This window comes from Mytilus californianus, unplaced genomic scaffold, assembly GCF_021869535.1.
Source record: "Mytilus californianus isolate M0D057914Y unplaced genomic scaffold, xbMytCali1.0.p SCAF_19, whole genome shotgun sequence".
Taxonomy (NCBI): Eukaryota; Metazoa; Mollusca; class Bivalvia; order Mytilida; family Mytilidae; genus Mytilus; species Mytilus californianus.
This window is the reverse complement of record NW_026262667.1, coordinates 5,047,118-5,066,937: the sequence shown is the minus strand read 5'-3', so window position 1 is coordinate 5,066,937 and position 19,820 is coordinate 5,047,118. Positions and strand designations below refer to the sequence as shown.

At 32.3% G+C, this 19,820-nt stretch overlaps 1 protein-coding gene across 20 annotated transcripts in view; it reads right to left on the bottom strand.

Annotated features, from left to right (window-relative positions):
* Positions 1-11,383: 11,383 nt before the first annotated feature.
* The window catches only part of LOC127727114 (FYN-binding protein 1-like), a 36,169-nt gene continuing 27,732 nt past the window's right edge, over positions 11,384-19,820 (bottom strand). For 4 of the 20 annotated variants that reach the window (XM_052234529.1, XM_052234540.1, XM_052234539.1 and 1 more), the window contains 3 exons: positions 15,820-15,851; positions 15,023-15,069; positions 11,384-13,804 (listed from right to left, as the gene is read on the bottom strand). In XM_052234529.1, the coding sequence (XP_052090489.1) occupies positions 13,782-13,804; positions 15,023-15,069; positions 15,820-15,851 (102 nt within the window). In that variant the 3' untranslated portion in view covers positions 11,384-13,781. Of the gene's footprint in view, positions 13,805-14,621; positions 14,644-15,022; positions 15,070-15,207; positions 15,240-15,411; positions 15,444-15,615; positions 15,648-15,683; positions 15,784-15,819; positions 15,852-19,820 lie in introns of all 20 variants that reach the window. The other 16 variants (XM_052234534.1, XM_052234545.1, XM_052234544.1 and 13 more) reach the window with 11 other exon arrangements.

Sequence of the window (19,820 nt, the reverse complement as noted above, 5' to 3'; positions counted from 1 at the left end):
GCTCTCTGCACGCTAATAACACTTGCAACAACTCTTTGAGGGGTCTGCTGAAAGGCAAAATATCTGTCCCTATCCAATAACGATCAATAAACCCTAATTTTCCAATGGCATTTTCAAAAGTTCAGACCTTCATCCTGGACGACCCCTATTACAGGACCTAGTGGCTAACTGTTGTATTTACTAGTATCGTAAATTTGTTTTTGTCCTGATCATGCAAAACTATTTGCCACTGGATGTTTAGCAATAAATCAATCAACTATCGTCCAGTAATCTCAGATATGTGTGTAATGACCACATTAATTCAAATTCCTAAGCAGGTAGGGATTTTACAGTAGAGGATACAAGAAAATATGAATTTCTTGAATATTGTTACGATAGTATGAACAGAACAGAACTTCTGCATTAGGCATCGACTGTGTGTGTGTTTGTGTGGCTGGGGTGAAGGTTTAAGAATCAAAAGATCAATGGTTCAGGTTGATGTCTACCCCAAAGCATAGTATTATTATATAGTAATCTCAGAGTTTACGTGCCTATTTTTAGCTCACCTGGGCCAAGTGAGCTTTTCTCATCACTTGGCGTCTGTCGTCGGTTGTCCATAAACTTTTACAAAATCTCCTCCTCTGAAACTACTGAGCCAAATTTAACCAAACTTGGCCACAATCATCATTGGGGTATCTAGTTTAAAAAAATGTGTGCGATGACCCGGCCAACTAACCAAGATGGCCACCATGGCTAAAAATAGAACATAGGGGTAAAATGTAGATTTTGGCTTATATCTCTGAAACCTAAGCATTTAGAGCAAATCTGACATGGGGTAAAATTGTTTATCAGGTCAAGATCTATCTGCCTGGAAATTTATTGACAAATCAGACACCCCGTTGTTGGGTTGCTGCCCCCGATTTAGTAATTTTAAGGAATTTTGCAGTTTTTATACGACCGCAAAAAAATTTTTGTGGTCGTATATTGGTATGACGTTGGCGTCGTCGTCGTCGTCGTCGTCGTCCGAAGACACATTGGTTTTCGCACTCTAACTTTAGTTTAAGTGAATGGATCTTTATGAAATTTTACCACAAGGTTCAATACCACAAAAGGAAGGTTGGGATTGATTTTGGGGGTTATGGTAATAACAGTAAAGGAATTAGGGGCCAAAAAGGGGCCAAAAATAAGCATTTTTGTAACTTCCAGACATAACTTGTGTGTTAGTGTATGGATCTCTCTGACATTGTACCACAAGGTTCCATATCACTAAAGGAATGCTGGGATTGATTTTGGGGGTAATTGCCTCCAAATTTTAGGAATTAGGGGCCAAAAAAGGGGCAAAAAACAAGCATTTTTCTAGTTTCATGACAATAACTTGTGTGTAAGTGTATGGATCTTTCTGAAATTGTACTACAAGGTTCCATATCACAAAGGGAAAGCTGGGTTTGAGTTTGGGGGTAATTGCCCTAAACATTTAGGAATTTGGGGCCAAAAAGGGGCCTAAAAACACATTTTTTTCTAGTTTCCAGACAATAACTTGTGTTCAAGTGTATGGATCTCTCTGAAATTGTACTGCAAGGTACCATACCACAAAGGGAAGGCTGGGATTGAGTTTGGGGGTGATGAATCATAATGGGGGTTCAAAAAATTTAGGGGGGGATTTATTTTTTTTTCCTTTTTTTTCTTTTTTTCCTTTTTTGTTTCTTTTAAAATTTTTCATTTTAAGTTGGTTATTTCTGATTTATATTTAAAATCAAATAATAATGATATGGTAGGAGATACACACCAAACAGGATGTGTAAATTATTATATAATAAGTATTGTGCAATAGCAAGAAATTTTCAATTGCACAGTATTGCACAATAGCAAGAAATTGTCAATTGTACAGTATTGCGCAATAGCAAGAAATATTTAATAGCACAGGATTGTGCAAAAGAAGATACTTCCTATAAATTGCTTATTTCTTGACCAATTTCAATGGGGTTTTATTCTTGATTTCATGGGGTTCTTTAATATGCTGAATCTAACCGTGTATTTAGTTTTTGGATTTTGGGCCCCGTTTTTAAATTGGTCCACATTGAGGTCCAAAGGGTCCAAAATTAAACTTTGTATGATTTCATCAAAAATTGAATTATTGGGGTTCTTTGATATGCCGAATCTAACCGTGTATTTAGATTCTTAAATTTTGGTTCTGTTTTCAAATTGGTCTACATTAAGGTCCAAAGGGTCCAAAATTAAACTTAGTTTGATTTTAACAAAAATTAAATTCTTAGGGTTCTTTGATATGCTGAATCTAAACATGTATTTAGATTTTTGATTATGGGCCCAGTTTTCAAGTTGGTCCAAATCGGGGTCCAAAATTAAACTTTGTTTGATTTCAACAAAAATTGAATATATGGGGTTCTTTGATATGCTGAATCTAACCATGTATTTAGATTTTTGATTTTTGGGCCCTATTATCAACTTTGTCCACATTGAGGTCAAAAGGGTCCAAAATTAAACTTTGTTTGATTTCAACAAAAATTGAATTATTGGGGTTCTTTGATATGCCGAATCTAACCGTGTATTTAGATTCTTAATTTTTGGTTCTGTTTTCAAATTGGTCTACATTAAGGTCCAAAATTAAACTTAGTTTGATTTAAACAAAAATTGAATTCTTAGGGTTCTTTGATATGCTGAATCTAAACATGTATTTAGATTTTTGATTATGGGCCCAGTTTTCAAGTTGGTCCAAATCGGGGTCCAAAATTAAACTTTGTTTGATTTCAACAAAAATTGAATATATGGGGTTCTTTGATATGCTGAATCTAACCATGTATTTAGATTTTTGATTTTTGGGCCCCGTTATCAACTTTGTCCACATTGAGGTCAAAAGGGTCCAAAATTAAACTTTGTTTGATTTCATCAAAAATTGAATTCTTGGGGTTCTTTGATATGCTGAATCTAACCATGTATTTAGATTTTGGATATTGGACCATAATAGGTGAATGTCCAATTTAAAATTTTTAAGTTCTTAGACCACATTCATTCTGTGTTAGAAACCTATGCTGTATCAAATATTTAATCACAATCCAAATGCAAAGCTGTATCAAGCTTGAATGTTGTGTCCATACTTCCCCCAACTGTTCAGGGTTCGACCTCTGCGGTCGTATCAAGCTGCGCCCTGCGGAGCATTTTATTACAAAAATCTTCTCCTCTGAAACCACTGGGCCAAATTTAAACAAACTTGGCCACAATCATCATTAGGATATCTAGTTTAAAAAATGTGTCCGATGACCCCGCCAACCAACCAAGCTGGCCGCCATGGCTAAAAATAAAACATAGGGGTAAAATGTAGATTTTGGCTTGTATCTCTGAAACCAAAGCATTTAGAGTAAATCTGACATAGGGTAAAACTGATTATCAGGTCAAGATCTATCTGCCCTGAAATTTCAGACAAATCTGACAACCCGTTGTTGGGTTTCTGCCCCTGAATTTGTAATTTTAAGGAAATTTTGCAGTTTTTGGTTATTATCTTGAATATTATTATAGATAGAGATAAACTGTAAACAGCAATAATGTTCAGCAAAGTAAGATCTACAAATAAATTGTGATGACCAAAATTGTCAGTCGACCCCTTTAGGAGTTATTGCCCTTAATAGTCAATTTTTAACAATTTTTTGTAAATTTTTGTAATCTTTTACAAAAATCTTCTTCTGTGAAACTACTGAGACAAATTTAACCATACTTGGCCATAATCATTATTAGGGTATCTAGTTTAAAAAATTTGTCCGATGACCCCGCCTTCCAACCATCATGGCCAACTTGGTTAAAAATAGAACATAGGGGTAAAATGCAGTTTTTGGTTTATATCTCTGAAACATAAGCATTTAGAGCAAATCTGACAGGTGGCAAAAATATTCATCAGATTTAGATTTATCTGCCCTGAAATTTTCAGACGAATCTGACAACCCGTTGTTGGGTTGCTGCCCCTGAGTTAGTAATTTTACAAAAAATTTTCAGTTTTTTGTTATTATCTTAGATATCATTATAATATCTAATATCTAATACAATTAATTATGATTTAAACCTTATTTTACATGATTTCCAAAGCATCAGTAAATACAGGTGAGCAACACAGGCTCTTGAGAGCCTCTAGTTATTATTATTATTATTCTCACTTCTTTTTCTTCTCCTTCCGCCGCAGCTGTTCTCCAAAAACGACAGTCAAATTTACTTAAGATTCCACAATATGCTAGACTAACATGTCTTGTGGTGCAATCAGGGTTTTGTGTGTGCATTGGGGTCAATAAAGGAGTACTTTGAGGGGCCAAAAGAAGGTAGGGGTTTACTATAGAACCCTATGGGATTTTATTTTTTTAAATGTTCAAATGATTATAACTTAAGAACAGTTAGTGATAGGCACATGGGGTCTTTAGTAATGACCATAAGAACATATGGCCTACTTAAAGGTCAAAAGGTCAATTGTCAATTATGACCATGACCTTTGACCTTGAACATTTTTTTTTTTCATTTTACACTAAAAAAAAATTAAAAATTGGAGAATCTATTTTGGACTATGTTTGGGAGACTTCGTACCAGCATCCTGTTACAATCATTTCTTGTTCATTGTTGTTTGTTTTTGCATATTTATTTTCTCAGAGGATTCTTGTTGGTGTTAAGTATGGTCTGTTCTAAAGTTCAAAATTTATGGTAATTTCTGTTAATTGCTTAATGTGTCACATGAATATGTGGCAGGGTTAAACTTGTTTTATCTCAACCTAACCCCTTATGTCAATCAGTGGATAACAAAAGGTACAAGATCAACAAAATAATGATAAACAATAAAAAATATATAATGCTGTATCAAAGAATGCTTTAGTAACTGAGAGCAAGCTAAAAAGAGTTAACCTGCTGATCAGAAATCATGTCTAATATCGGTTGCTGTTCTTCAAAGAGTATATTTATAGCAACCTGATAAACAGTTCAGAAAGACATAGTCTTGATCAATGCCCAGAACAAACTAAGAAAATTTCAATGCAGGAAAACTTAAAATATATTTTAGTATTGTTTCAAAATAATGAATAAGTCAATTGATATACCAGACATAATGATTGAACAACAGCATAACCATAACCTTTATCAATAAGTCTATTAATCCAAAGAAAATTTTATGAAAAATTCCTTAACTTGTTTGCTTTAAAACGATATTACCTTAATAAAGCTTGAAACAAATACCATCATTTTTTATTAAATTCTCCAACAATAAATCACTATATTTTTGCATCCCTTTTTGGTTATGGAGATTACCATGAAAAATTTTATATCACTTTCAGAACTAGAGGCTCACAGGAGCCTGAATCTCTTTCCTTACAAAAATATTCAACATTAAATCATTCAGCAACAGTTGTAGCCATCTTTCGTACAGCAAGTAGGTGTAATCCCCCCCCCCCCCCCCCCCACCGAAAAAAGAAAGTTAAAAAGATGACATTTCAGTCATTAAAAGACATTCTTTTTTTCACTTATTGTATTTTTAAACAATTGATGGAAATTGATGCCAGCGACAACTTTGGTCTCAAAACTCAGATTTACTTCTGGGTAAGTTTATTTTCTTAAATGCGAAGACATATTAGTTGAAATTTTTACTGTGGTACCAGAAAGTGATTGAAATCATGCATTCATAGTGTGACATTATTTTTAAAAAAAGTTTAAACAGGGCCCCACAGCATGTAGATAAGTAATGTGATAAGATTGGGGCTATTCCATGTTCATGTAATGTACACAGGGGTTAAACTAACTTTTTGGGGATGATCATCAACATACGTTTTCTTCCATGTTCACGAAAACCTTCTAGTAGTGAATAATCCGGCCAAGTGACTTGAAAATTCTGAACCAATAGAAACATTGGTAGATAATTTCATTCTGATTGTTGAAAAGTGACACATTTTTCTCCATCTCTTATTATTTTCGAGATATAAACTAACAACAATACTGCCCGTGTTTTTTATAGGAATAACGGCCCTGTATGTTGATGGATAAAATCCCCGGATACTATTTAAAAACATGATGTCTTTAGGAATCTTCAGATGATGTTTGGTTACATTAGCTTCAGTAATTTCAGAGAAGATTTTTAAAAAGTTAATAATACAAGACGACGAACCAGGTGATGGAAAAGGCTCACTTGGATTTTCTGACCAAGGTGAGCTACATAGGACATTGGTCACTATTTTTGTTTATTTAAGTAAGAATGATTTGAGGTGGAGCAATTTTATTTGCATATTTAGAATAAATGATATATCATCTAACTATCTGCAGGATGTGTTTTGTTGTGTCATAAAGAAGTTTTGCTGTACACTGATTAATAACAGTCAAGGGGTAAATTTACAATAAGAGAGACACATTTAGCCCACATTGGAATACCATTCACTGGGTGCTATACTTTATCCCAAAATCAAACATTTATACTATCAAGCAAAAGACTTAGAGATTATAACCATACATTTGAATGTCCAGTTATACTATTGTATTTTTTAAAATAAAATTGAGAATGGAAATGGGGAATGTGTCAAAGAGACAACAACCCGACCACAGAACAGACAACAGCAGAAGGCCACCAACAGGTCTTCAATGCAGCGAGAAATTCCCGCACCCGGAGGCGCCCTTCAGCTGGCCCCTAAACAAATATATATACTAGTTCAGTGATAATGAACGCCATACTAAACTCCAAATTGTACACAAGAAACTAAAATTAAAAATAACACAAGACTAACAAAGGCTAGAGGCTCCTGACTTGGGACAGGCGCAAAAATGCGGCGGGGTTAAACATGTTTATGAGATCTCAACCCTCCCCCTATACCTCTAGCCAATGTAGAAAAGTAAACGCATAACAATACGCACATTAAAATTCAGTTCAAGAGAAGTCCGAGTCTGATGTCAGAAGATGTAACCAAAGAAAATAAACAAAATGACAATAATACATAAATAACAACAGACTACTAGCAGTTAACTGACATGCCAGCTCCAGACTTCAATTAAACTGATTGAAAGATTATGTCTTCATCATATGAATATCAGGCACAATCCTTCCCGTTAGGGGTTTAGTATCATACCATCATAACATATATGAGAAGAACATAACCCGTGTCATGCCAACAACTGGTTTTTAAATAAATGTGTTTAGTGCCGATGCAAAGACCCTATAAGTGAATCAATATTAACGCCAAAATATGCAATCTTTAATGACCTGACAACAGTATCGTAACTATATCCCTTCTTAATAAGTCTATTTAAAGGTTTTGTTAGTTTCAGAGGTGAATACTGACATTTTTGTGCTTTATAAAGAATATTTCCATAAAAAATTGGATGTGAAATACCTGAACGTATAAGAAGTCTGCATGTTGAGCTATATTTACGAATGATGTCCTTATACCGATGATAAAATTTAGTAAATGTTTTGACTAGTTTGTGATATCGAAAACCCTGGTGTAATAATTTTTCAGTAATACATAAATTTCTCTCGTTAAAATCTAAAACATTGTTACATACACGAGCGAATCGTACAAGTTGAGATATATAAACACCGTAAGATGGTGACAAGGGAACGTCACCATCTAAAAATGGATAATTAACGATAGGAAATGAAAAATCATCTCTTTTATCATATATTTTAGTATTAAGCTTTCCGTTAATGATATAGATATCAAGATCGAGGAAAGGGCAGTGGTCATTGTTAGTATTAGCTTTATTTAAAGTAAGTTCAACAGGATAAATTTCTTTAGTATACATACTGAAGTCGTCATTATTGAGAGCCAAAATATCATCCAAATATCTAAAAGTATTATTAAATTTGTGTATCAGATGTTGTTTCGATGGGTCTTTACTGATTTTTGTCATAAATTGTAACTCATAGCAATACAAAAAAAGGTCCGCAATAAGTGGTGCACAGTTAGTCCCCATTGAAATTCCGATAACCTGACGATATACGGAATCTCCAAAGCGAACAAAAATGTTATCTAGTAAAAATTCAAGGGCATATATAGTATCAAAGCATGTCCAATTCACATAGTTTTTTTGTTTATTGCTACTAAAAAATGACCTAAATGAGTTTGAACATATATATTCACATTCTGACTTTTTAAATGCCCATTTAATTAGGTGTGTGAATTTTTTTAAAAGTTTATTACTGAAAAGGTAAATTGTAACAACTGCAATAGATATAGTTATACACAGATTTACCAAAAGACTATCTTGTTAAATATGAAAATTTGTCGGTGACAATTTAAGATTAAGATTGAATGGTAGTGCAGTATGCAGAGCAGAAAAACATAACTGTCAATGGAGACAACTATCCATCAAAGACTTCCAAAGAGTTTTCACTCTTCAGATATAGTTTAAACTAGCGGCTCTAAAGAGTCTGTGTCGCTAACCTATAGGTCTATGTGCATAATCAACAATGGACTCTCTCCAACATTGTAGACGAGAATAAAGTTCATGACAAACAATTTTTTTTATTGATCTTGTATTGCTGATCATTTTGTCTGTTTAGTTTCTCTCTGTCTTCTTTAGTTTTTGCTCAAAACACAAAAGAGTGTAAAAAATCCTCATTTAAGGGCAATCACTCTTATGAAGAGTGACAGTCTACTAACTATACCGGTAAAATTTGACTTGTTTGTGGATCTTGCCTGACTGATCATTTTTGTTATTTAAAGTTTCTATTCATCTATTATAATTTGTATCATAAAAAGCAAAATGTAAAACAAATGTAAAAATCGTCATTAAAGGGCAATAATTCCAATAAGGAGTCGTCGGAAAATTTCCTCGATATCGTCTTAAATGTAGATCTTGTCTTACTGATCATTTTTGCTTATTTAAGTTTCTATCTATCTATTATAATTTTTAAGATTTAAGGCAAAAACAAACAAAAAAATGGTAAAACTTGTCGTCAAAGGGCAATAACTCTAATTAGGAGTCGACTGACGATTTCAACCAAGCAATACTAATTCGTAGATCTTGTTTTGCTGATCATTTTTGCAACTTAAAGTTTCCTTCCATCTATTACAGTTTTCAAGATAAAAGGCAAAAATGAAAAAAATGGTAAAATTGGTCATTTAAGAGCAATAACTCCTATAAGAAGTCGCCTGACAGTTTTGGCGTCAATGAACAATTGGTAGACCTCAACATTCTGAACATTTTTGCCCTGTCAGAATTTCTCTATTTATAACAGTTTTCAAAATAATAGACAAAACTTGCATTTTACCCCTATGTTTTATTTTTAGCCATGTCGGCCATCTTGATTGGCAGGCGGGGTCATCGGACACTTTTTTAAACTAGATACGCCAATAATGATTGTGGCCGAATCAAATTTGGCCCAGTAGTTTCAGAGGAGAAGATTTTTGTAAAAGTTAACGACGACGACGGACGACGGACGCCAAGTGATGAGAAAAACACACTTGGCCTTTCGGCCAGGTCAGCTAAAAACGGTTTAACATAAGCTTTGTCAAAACGGTTGTAAAGAAGATTACTGAGAAACATGTGAATTGAACTTTTACAGGATTCAGATATAAAACGAAACTTATATAATGTTTCTTGTGTAATTCAGGAATTCAATACAAAGTTGTAACTTGTGGTGTTCAGTAGCATCTTTAAGTTCAGTCGACGATAAAATGTGTTTATCTGCAACCTTATCTTTTGTAAGTACGAAAGTACTCGATTTTTTTATCTCAGTTTTTGTATTTCCTAATAGTACTAACGACAAACAGCCACAACATTGTCGGCTGCTTTGTCAGCGGGCACATATACAAAACGTTGTATAGATTATTTAATTTGTTTTTACGTCTGGATATTAAATTAGAACTATTTTGTATAAAATTACTCTCGATTTTTACAGTCAATAGAACCAGTCCAATGTCAACGTGAACAGAAATAGAGGTATAGTTTAAAATTAGATTTCTACTAAGAAGAAGCCGGATTATCCAGAGAGAACCACCGACCATCATCACGAAAACTTGCAATCCTAGTTAATTAAGGTGGGAGTCTTACGTACCGTGCTACAAGCGTATCGAACTCACAAATTCACTGTTAACAGGATAGTGATAACTGTAAATGAACTACTTAAACCACACTACCACTGACGCCCCAACTAAAATAACATTTATTTCGCATATACAATGATAAAATAGTATTAAAAAAAACTCATAAAAGATATCATTGGACAAATGTGACTAGATTTTAGTGTATTTCAGTGAAAAATTGAAACAATAAAAAAAGAAATAATGTGTGACTGCATCGTTTAGTAATGCCTTTCTTTCCCTTGTGTGTTTAGCATTAAAAAAGAATACAATTTGTGAAAATTTCCTCTTGAAAGCTTTTAAATAAAAAGAAAATGAATAAACACAATTTAATTGTCTGCGTGTTTCAGTATATTCTTCCTTAAATAAATTCAACTAAAAGAATATATGTAAATTGGAATCGCAAGGATCGTGAACTATAAACAAAAGGCAGTTTCTATATCCGTATGCAACAATTCTTCAATATTAATCGCCTTTGTTGTACATAAGTAAGTACACAAATATCAAATACTACTGTAATCACACTACTTGTTATTCACCATTGCCGCTGTCTGTCCTTTGTAACTTTTTCCTACGTTCACTTAAACAGTTAAACATTTCTATTTAAATATGTATGCTTTAAAATGATGTCTGCAATTTTTGGGAAACGAAGCTGTACTATTAAATGACATACATACTATTTGTAAGAAAAAGTTGTGGACTGGTTCCATCGTCGAGGGTATGCACATCAGCCTGATAACGTGCAATCATGGTCCTAAACTTACATGGAGTATCAAATGAAAATATTTTTTCATTTCATATGATATAACTTAATTTCGCATAAATCTATATAGCAGCAAGTACCTCGGTTGCTTACACATTTATTCCTTAAATCATCTTGAAATCATTTCTTCCTTATATTGAAATTTCACAATGTCCTGTTGATGTTTCGCAACTAATGACGCTACCACATATGAAAATTTATCTAAAAACGAGGCGGAAGATACCAAGGGGACATTCAAAACTCATCAGTAGAGATAAACTCACATCACCATGGCAACAAACGAAAGTCGACGAAAAGAGTAACAAGTCCACAAAACACTACATAGAAAACAAAACTAAAGACTGAGCAACACCAACCCCACCAAAAACTGGTCGATCTCAGGTGCTCTGGACAGGTGAATAGATCATGCTCCACTAGTGGCACCCGTCGTGTTGTTCATGATAAGTACACATTCGATGCAATGACAAACTGGTATTTAAAACCTCTTCAAAGATACCAGGCTTTTAAACCTGAGACTTCTATAGCACTCAGTCAAAACTAATACGTCATATGCTCGTTCCGCCTGCATAAGACCCCGAGGACACAAAACAAAAGATTTAACATTTTGCAAGTTTTATTTAAAAAAAATAAAATAACACACTTGGAATGTTGTAACATAGCGAGGCATCTATACTAGCTTTTTATAATGAAGCAATTTACTGGACTAATCTTATCACAATCTTCCATTTTCTTTGATGAGCATTTGTTAAATTATACTTTATTTCTTTAGATAAGCATTATTTACAGACGTAATAATACAAGTTAAGATATTGAGTTATAATGCAACATTGTTTGTAATTTCAGTTTTGAGTGTAAAGACCTTATCAGAATATCGTGTGCACATATAAGGGATCTATAAAGATGTAGCAAATGTAATGTTCCAACTTCTAGAATATCAACATACATAGTAATTAATGCATAATTGAAAGGAGGATATATTTGCAATTTTAAGGTTAAAATATAAAACGAAGGGTTAAACTTCAGTCTGAAGAACTGCATTTCTGAAACTGTAAGAAATGAGACCAAGGAAATTTGGAAATTAACATCATCTATAGGTATACGTATTTGTGAGCAGTTGTGTTATGGTATTTATAAAACCAAAGAGCATGGTAAAATGTGTAAAATATTCTGTCTGAAAACGGAAGTCCTGAAACCTCAGATGCACCGTCCGTCTAACCATTGGCAAAATGTTGTCCACAATGACATAATTGTCGCTGAATACCGTTATATTATTTAATGATGCAATATCGTTGATACTCCGAGAAGCTTAACATCAAATGGTTATACTTCACTTTCACATCATTGACCACTTTATATTATCTTGATGGTATCATTCGGGTTTGCTTCTGAAAATTAAGCAGGAAAACACGGAAACTACTTAAAATGTAAATAAGAAGATGTGGTATGAGTGTCAATGAGACAACTCTCCATCCAGGTCACAATGCAATGTGTAAAAAGAAAACCATTATAGGTCAAAGTACGGCCTTCAACACGGATCCTTGGCTCACACCTATCAACGACCGTAATGTATCAGTTTTTAGACAATTATACGGCAAAATTGTCAATACTTTTTAATTACCATTGACTTCTGAAATACGGAAAACTAAACAAGAAACAAACCAAAGTCATTCAAGCGTGATATGAAGGTTATAGTCAACTTATTACTGGTACCATGAGAAATCAAAGATTTTAAGCATAAAAATGTAGGACACAGTGTCCCAAAATTGGTTTACTATACTGTAATGTTGACGTATCATTTATAAATTCACGAAACTTTTTTTTAAGAAATTGGAAATTATTGACTGAAATCCAGTTTTGAACCAAAGGAAGGGTGAACCCGTAAAGACCCTAACATCATAAAAAAGACAAGCTATTCCATTTTCTTATTCAAGTATCATGTGTTGAAAAGGGTACAGATTATATTTCAAACTAAGTATTCTCAATTTAAAAAGTAATTCGCCTGTTGTATTTACTGCATGAAAAAAAGGATATTCGTGGAATAGAAGAAAGCAAAGAGTGAAGATTTAAAAAAAAAATAGTTTAAATACTTAAAACTTTTTCTAAAATTAAAATAGTTTTTATAATAAAAGCTGAGTTCATTTTGTTTGTGTTCCTCAGCTTTATATCCATTTGGCTTTTGAAAATCTGATTATTAAAGTCTTTTCATTGCATTACAGCCATGCTTATTATTGGTTTCAATCAATTTACAGTGTACATTTTAAATACACAATGTATATAATTACACAAATCATTATTATATTACTATTATCTGTTAATAAAAAAAAAATGAAAAAAATAAATATTGAGATTAAATATACATTTTATGAGATATTTCATATACTCAAATACACAATGAGAGTAAATGCATGCATTTCTTTAAAAAAAAAAATGTGAATATTGTTAATATTAAAAAGCACTTTCACACTTTCGTCACTTTTATTATATATGTGGGTATTTGTGTATTTTGGTGTCAATACCTATGGACACAAACTGCTTTTCTTCATATAGAGCTATGTGTATTTCATTCTAACAACTAGCAGTTTGCACAATATTAATGAAATTTACAACCTTACTTTGTATCTAATGACCATGACAAATAAAAAGCACCTTTTAAGCAAGATCTCAGATCTCTAATAAGAAATTATGGCACATTTCAGATAATTATTCCACTGATCCCAAAAAGTCTATTATGTCAAAAATATATTCCGTAGATAATGATGCTTGCCATTGATTTTATAATTAAAATGGTTTTTATTAACGATTAACCGAAACACACAATCAACGGTAGGCACTGTAATAATAAATCTTCGAAAGAAATATATTAATAATAGAAAATTATCATTTTCAAATGATAGGAATATTTTCTATAATTATAAGTATGAAGAAAGCAAAATAATGTTTAGTCAGATCATTATTTGTGAATGGCTTCTAATCCTCTCAATACTGATGTGTCCTTATAAAGCCTCGGCATAAACCTCTGAAAAAGAAAACAAATATTTAATTGTGGATGCCACTTTAACACATGATCACAGTTAAGGTAATCATAAGTCATGGATGTACCTTTTGTTTGTCGTTACAGGGTACAAAAACGTGAGACAGAATTGTCTTGTATCATTATGTCTCAGATATTTGAAACCTCGATTTTTATAACAAGTCAGAGCTTTTACTCTATCCGGCAGATGAGGAACTTAGCGTACCAACTAGGGTGGGAATTACACATCGAGTTCCGTCATTGGTCATGATTTAGTATGTACATCTGTGTAAAATCTCGGCTTTTGATCGCTTTTAAATTTTGTATATTTCACAAAACTCCCACATTGTAACTCCGTCAGACAAACTTGGCCTTAGATGTTCATTCCATTGAGTATATATGACATACATATAAGTTCTCAGCTACGTTTTGGTTCTGAGCGTTCATGATGAAGGTTAAGCTAAAATGCACATCGGATATAGTTAAAACTAAAGGTTTTGCTTTTCTTGCTCATAAGTTAGTGTTTAATTTATTATTATTAAAGAACGAACATCCATATAGTTGAAGTTTGATAGACTTGGTTAACTTCATTATTTGAAAGAAAAAAAAAACAGGTGGTGAATTTAGTTTCATAGGAGTCAAATATTTGCAAGAGAAGATAAGATAAGAAATTCATTAGTGTAAATCCAAACAATGGAATTGTTACTAAATAACAAAAAATAAACAATACAAACATGAAACATTGACAAACAACATGCCTCCTCCCAAATTAGCATTTAAATCACTGTATTTAGAAATAGATAAAGAATAAAATTCTGCCTACCTCTTTTGTATTTAATAAAATACTAAGTTAACGAAAAGAAAAAAAAAGAGAACTTTTATTTATATACACATAAAACTATACATGTAAAATTCATAATTCATGCACTTTTATGTATGTTTCTATCATTATAACAATAACAATAATCTTCAATATGTTGCATTCTTAAAAACAAAATATTATGAAATCTGTTTTCATTTACTCCTTGAATTAATTGATTGATTGATGTTTGCTTAGCGTCCAGTGGCAAATATTTCATTGATGTTCAGGACGATTTTCATTGAATCATTAAAACAAGAGCATGACACAAATGGTAATTACAACAATAGCTTGTTGAAAATATACCATAAGTATTTTGATAAACACGAGAAAAGTTTTCATATTTAGAAAAAAGTTAAAATTACCATCTTGTTCTGGTAGGTCTTCATAGTCTTCTCCATCCTCAGCAAAGCTGAAATTTATAACAAAAACATAATGGTTATCTACCTTAGACCAACAAGTGTTATTTATTTCAATCTTTCAAACATTTCCTTTTTTCATCGAAGTTTCTTTAAGTATGATAATAAATGTTTGAAGAGATAATACTTACTCTGTCTGTGGCTTCTGGGAAGTTAGCATCACCTGGAACAGTTCAAGAGATAAGACTATAATACTTACTCTGTCTGTGGCTTCTGGGAAGTTAACATCACCTGGAACAGTTCAAGAGATAAGACTATAATACTTACTCTGTCTGTGGCTTCTGGGAAGTTAGCATTACCTGGAACAGTTCAAGAGATAAGACTATAATACTTACTCTGTCTGTGGCTTCTGGGAAGTTAGCATCACCTGGAACAGTTCAAGAGATAAGACTATAATACTTACTCTGTCTGTGGCTTCTGGGAAGTTAACATCACCTGGAACAGTTCAAGAGATAAGACTATAATACTTACTCTGTCTGTGGCTTCTGGGAAGTTAGCATTACCTGGAACAGTTCAAGAGATAAGACTATAATACTTACTCTGTCTGTGGCTTCTGGGAAGTTAGCATCACCTGGAACAGTTCAAGAGCTAAGAATATAATACTTACTCTGTCTGTGGCTTCTGGGAAGTTAACATCACCTGGAACAGTTCAAGAGATAAGACTATAATACTTACTCTGTCTGTGGCTTCTGGGAAGTTAGCATCACCTGGAACAGTTCAAGAGGTAAGACTATAATACTTACTCTGTTTGTGGCTTCTGGGAAGTTAGCATCACCTGGAACAGTTCAAGAGATAAGATTGAGTATGTATGATTTCTCAAACTTATATATAACAAATTAGTAAGATGTTATGGTGAACATTTCAATATGTCTATTTTACTGATGAAATGATGAATTAATAATTGTGCTCTTTAAGATTTTACTGGAATGTGCAAATGCATTTATTTTCTTATATTCTGATAAAACATTTAGTGTCAAAAGAAATCTGAATGACTTGAAAATAGGAAAGTGAAATTGCTAATAAACATCCATGTTAATGACCACATCTTATAATGTTTGTTTTTTTTCAGTCATTTAATATCAAACATCGATACTTTATTAACTAAAATATAAAAAGACGATGTTATGGCATTACCAAAATTGTTTCACATTTGATCTAAATAATTAAAAAGGAACATTGATTACAAATCAATGACAAAGAAACTTTCGGGAATTATTTCCAAAACATGTGATACAAGTGGAAAATATTAATGAATTTAAAATATTATAATCAAACTAATATAGGTAGTTTTTGAGTAATACGATTTTCAAAATGTATAACCAATCCGGTCAGTGTCATCAGCCAAAATGTTGAGAAAATGGATGAGGGATACAAAGAAATGACTTTACCATAAATATGTACATTCCATGTCATTTTTTTCTTTTCAAAATTCTTAGATATGTATTTTTTCAATCATTTATAAGAAAGAAGTTGAAATAATATGCTTTTTTGTTCTAAAAAAAGAGAAAAATCCCAAATTTACAAAATTGACAGCATGGTCAATTTGACACGAAAAAACAACAAAATTTTATAAAACTTTCTGATATGAAAACCAACATATATATATTTTTTTTAAATTAAATTTATTCAGGTTGGTCCACTTCATCTTTAGTGAAAGTATGAAAAAAGTATAATTTTGAAACTGTGATTTTTTTCATGATAATTGCCCAAAAATGGGTAAAAAATTATGAAAATGGGAACATCATTAAAAATGGGATACCTTATAATGGCCGTAGGAAGAAAAGAAGTGCACCACCATATGAAATTTTCTTCATCAATTACTTTCTTACAGTCATATAAACCCAAAAATCAGGTTAGGACAAAAAGTTTACTTGTAGGCTCCCCAGAGGTGTACATCCTTATAACAAAAGATATATAAGGGGCAACATACGGTCTTTACACCGGTCTATTGTTAAAGACTGTATATTGCCCTTTTGATGTATTTTGCTTTTTTCAATTCAGGTAAAACAGAAAACAAAACCTCCATACAAGTAAAACATTTAATAAAAACACTGTACACAGATACTTGCTCTTACTGGAAGCAAGTTAAAGGTTCTTTCAAAACGGCAAAAAAAAAGGAAAGGGAAAATTTAAAAAGAGTCTAAGAGAGGAAACGTCATAGCCAAAATAGAGAGAAAAAAAGAAGTCCACATAAATTAAGAATTGAGCGTTACGCCATACCCCCGAAGAAGAAAATAGAATTAAAACAGTTGTGAACTCAAGTGCTTCGAAAAGGTGAGCATTTTCTGACAATACATTACACCTGGTCTGCTGACATGATAGTCCAGCCGTATTAGCAGTTTTGATTTAAATATCATACAAAAACGCCATGTACATTGCAGAAAAAATAGGATCATGTGCAATGCTATTAGTAAATGTGTGTACCGAAAATAAAAGAAACACTGTAATCTTTTTTAAAACTGAAAATAAGCAAATCGTTGAAATATTATACAATTATAGCCTTAGTAGGAGGTCGATACAAGGATATATTGACCTGAAAGAAGTATATTGACTGAGGACGAAGTCCGAGGTCGATACACTTCTTTGGGTCGATATATCCTGTATTGACCTCATAAATAGGCTATAATTGTTATATTATTAATTTCCGACCATATTTGTATCAAAATCGTCATTTGATTTTGTTGTAATTTTATAGATATGATATTGTCTCCTAGACAATAACAACAGATTAGTTGTTATTTCATTTACTTTTTTTATGTTTTTTTTTACATGTTATGTATTTGAAGATTTTTTTTCTTCAAATAATCGATCATAGATATTTGTTTATAAAACTTTTAACAATATCATGAATCTCATTACATGACGTCACAAAGTATATCGGTTTTTAGATATTCTAAAAATAACCGTGCAATATGCTTTTTGCTGTGCAATATGCTTTTAGCTATCCGCCGTTTTCTCTCTACCTTCGAAAATATAGTTTAACATGTGACTATCCCTGAACGAATCAAATTAGTTAAAATATACGAATTAATAATATTCAAATATATAAGACGTGATGATTAGACAACACTAGTGTACATGTAATTATATATATAACCTTTAGCAAAAGTCTATAAAGTCAAAATTATATATACTAGAAGAATACTTCTTATAATTTTTTGCCTTATAAATAGTTTCACCATTAACAGCTTGGTTTAACATACAACTTTTGTTTTTATTAAAATCAAGTTCCTGCAATTGGAATAACACCTCTAAATAAATACATGTATATACTTATATTTGGGATAGAACAAAAATAACATATTTTTTTTTTATGATATATGATTCCTGTTGTAAAAGTGTTTTAGTAGTGAAAATATTATGTCACTAAAATGAAATCGATAACGTCACTGCAAACATTCGAATGTACAACCAAATGAGAAATAACCACTCCATAAGGACCAAACGGAAAGGAAAATTAACAATAGGAAAAGTCGTGCAGCGTGTCGGTAATTTTAGTTTAACCTGAGAATTAAAATATCTTAGTGTTTAAAATTAATAGCAACCACTTATAACTTATGGATATAACAAGAGTAAATTCTGATAAATGAATAAATTGACATATTTAAAAAAAAAATGTGATTACACAGTGAGACTATGTCGTATATAAATGTCATAGTTTTGTGGGAATTTCTAAACACTATCTGTAGATATTAGACAACGTATTCTTTGTATCTTCCCATAACCATTGTGCTGTATGACTCGATGTGTGTATGGTTTTTATATTCACGAAAACTCTTGGTTGAATAAGTTTGATTGATGGAATGATTATTATTCGCGTAACGTCCAGTGGTAAATATACCGTGCATATTTAAAACGCGAAAACAAAACCCCAAATAAATCCTACAAGATAAGCCCTGAAAAGAAGACCGATAACGTCAACTGACACTGGAATAAGAGGGCATATTAGATAACGTCAACTGGCACTGGAATAAGAGGGCCTATTGGATAACGTCAACTGGCACTGGAATAAGAGATTGGATAAGGACAAGAAGTATGCATTTCAGCAGACCACTCACGGACCCCTCAAAGATTTGTTACTTTGATTTCTATATAAGCAGAGAGCGCGATACTCTCCCTACACCTCATTCCGACCGACGTTACTACGTATTTATAGCATCTGCTTTACTTTCGGATGGGAGAATTCCAGGTGACCATATTTTTATTCTCCAGTCACCTCTTGTGAACATGATAAGCCAGAAGTAAATTCCAAACCAAGATGTTATTTATTCAAGAAGCCATTATTGTACATTTAGTTACATTTCCAAAAACCAGAGAAAATCGTTGCAGTACGATTATGATGTTTCTGAAATCGTGTGAAGTGTTAGCAAATGAGTTGGTGACTGATGGATTGTTCGACATTTTATTTGAGCATCTGCTACATAGCTTTCGTGAATTTTTTATAAAAAAATGTTGAAACTGATACAAAAGTTTCTTTCGAAATCTGGTTATACACTCATATGTAACTGATTGGTATTATGTACAGCATGTTATAATTACTTACACTCAACAATTATTTCATCAATTCTATAAAAAGATTATATATTATTTATTTCTCAACTTGAGAGCAATTAAATATATACTTCATAATATTGACTTGTTTATCTTTAGATGACAAAGACACTGAATTGTTTTCTATAATGAACGAACAATCAATTCAAGTAGAAAAAAATCCAGTTGCAAAATCATAAAAATCTTTTGTTTT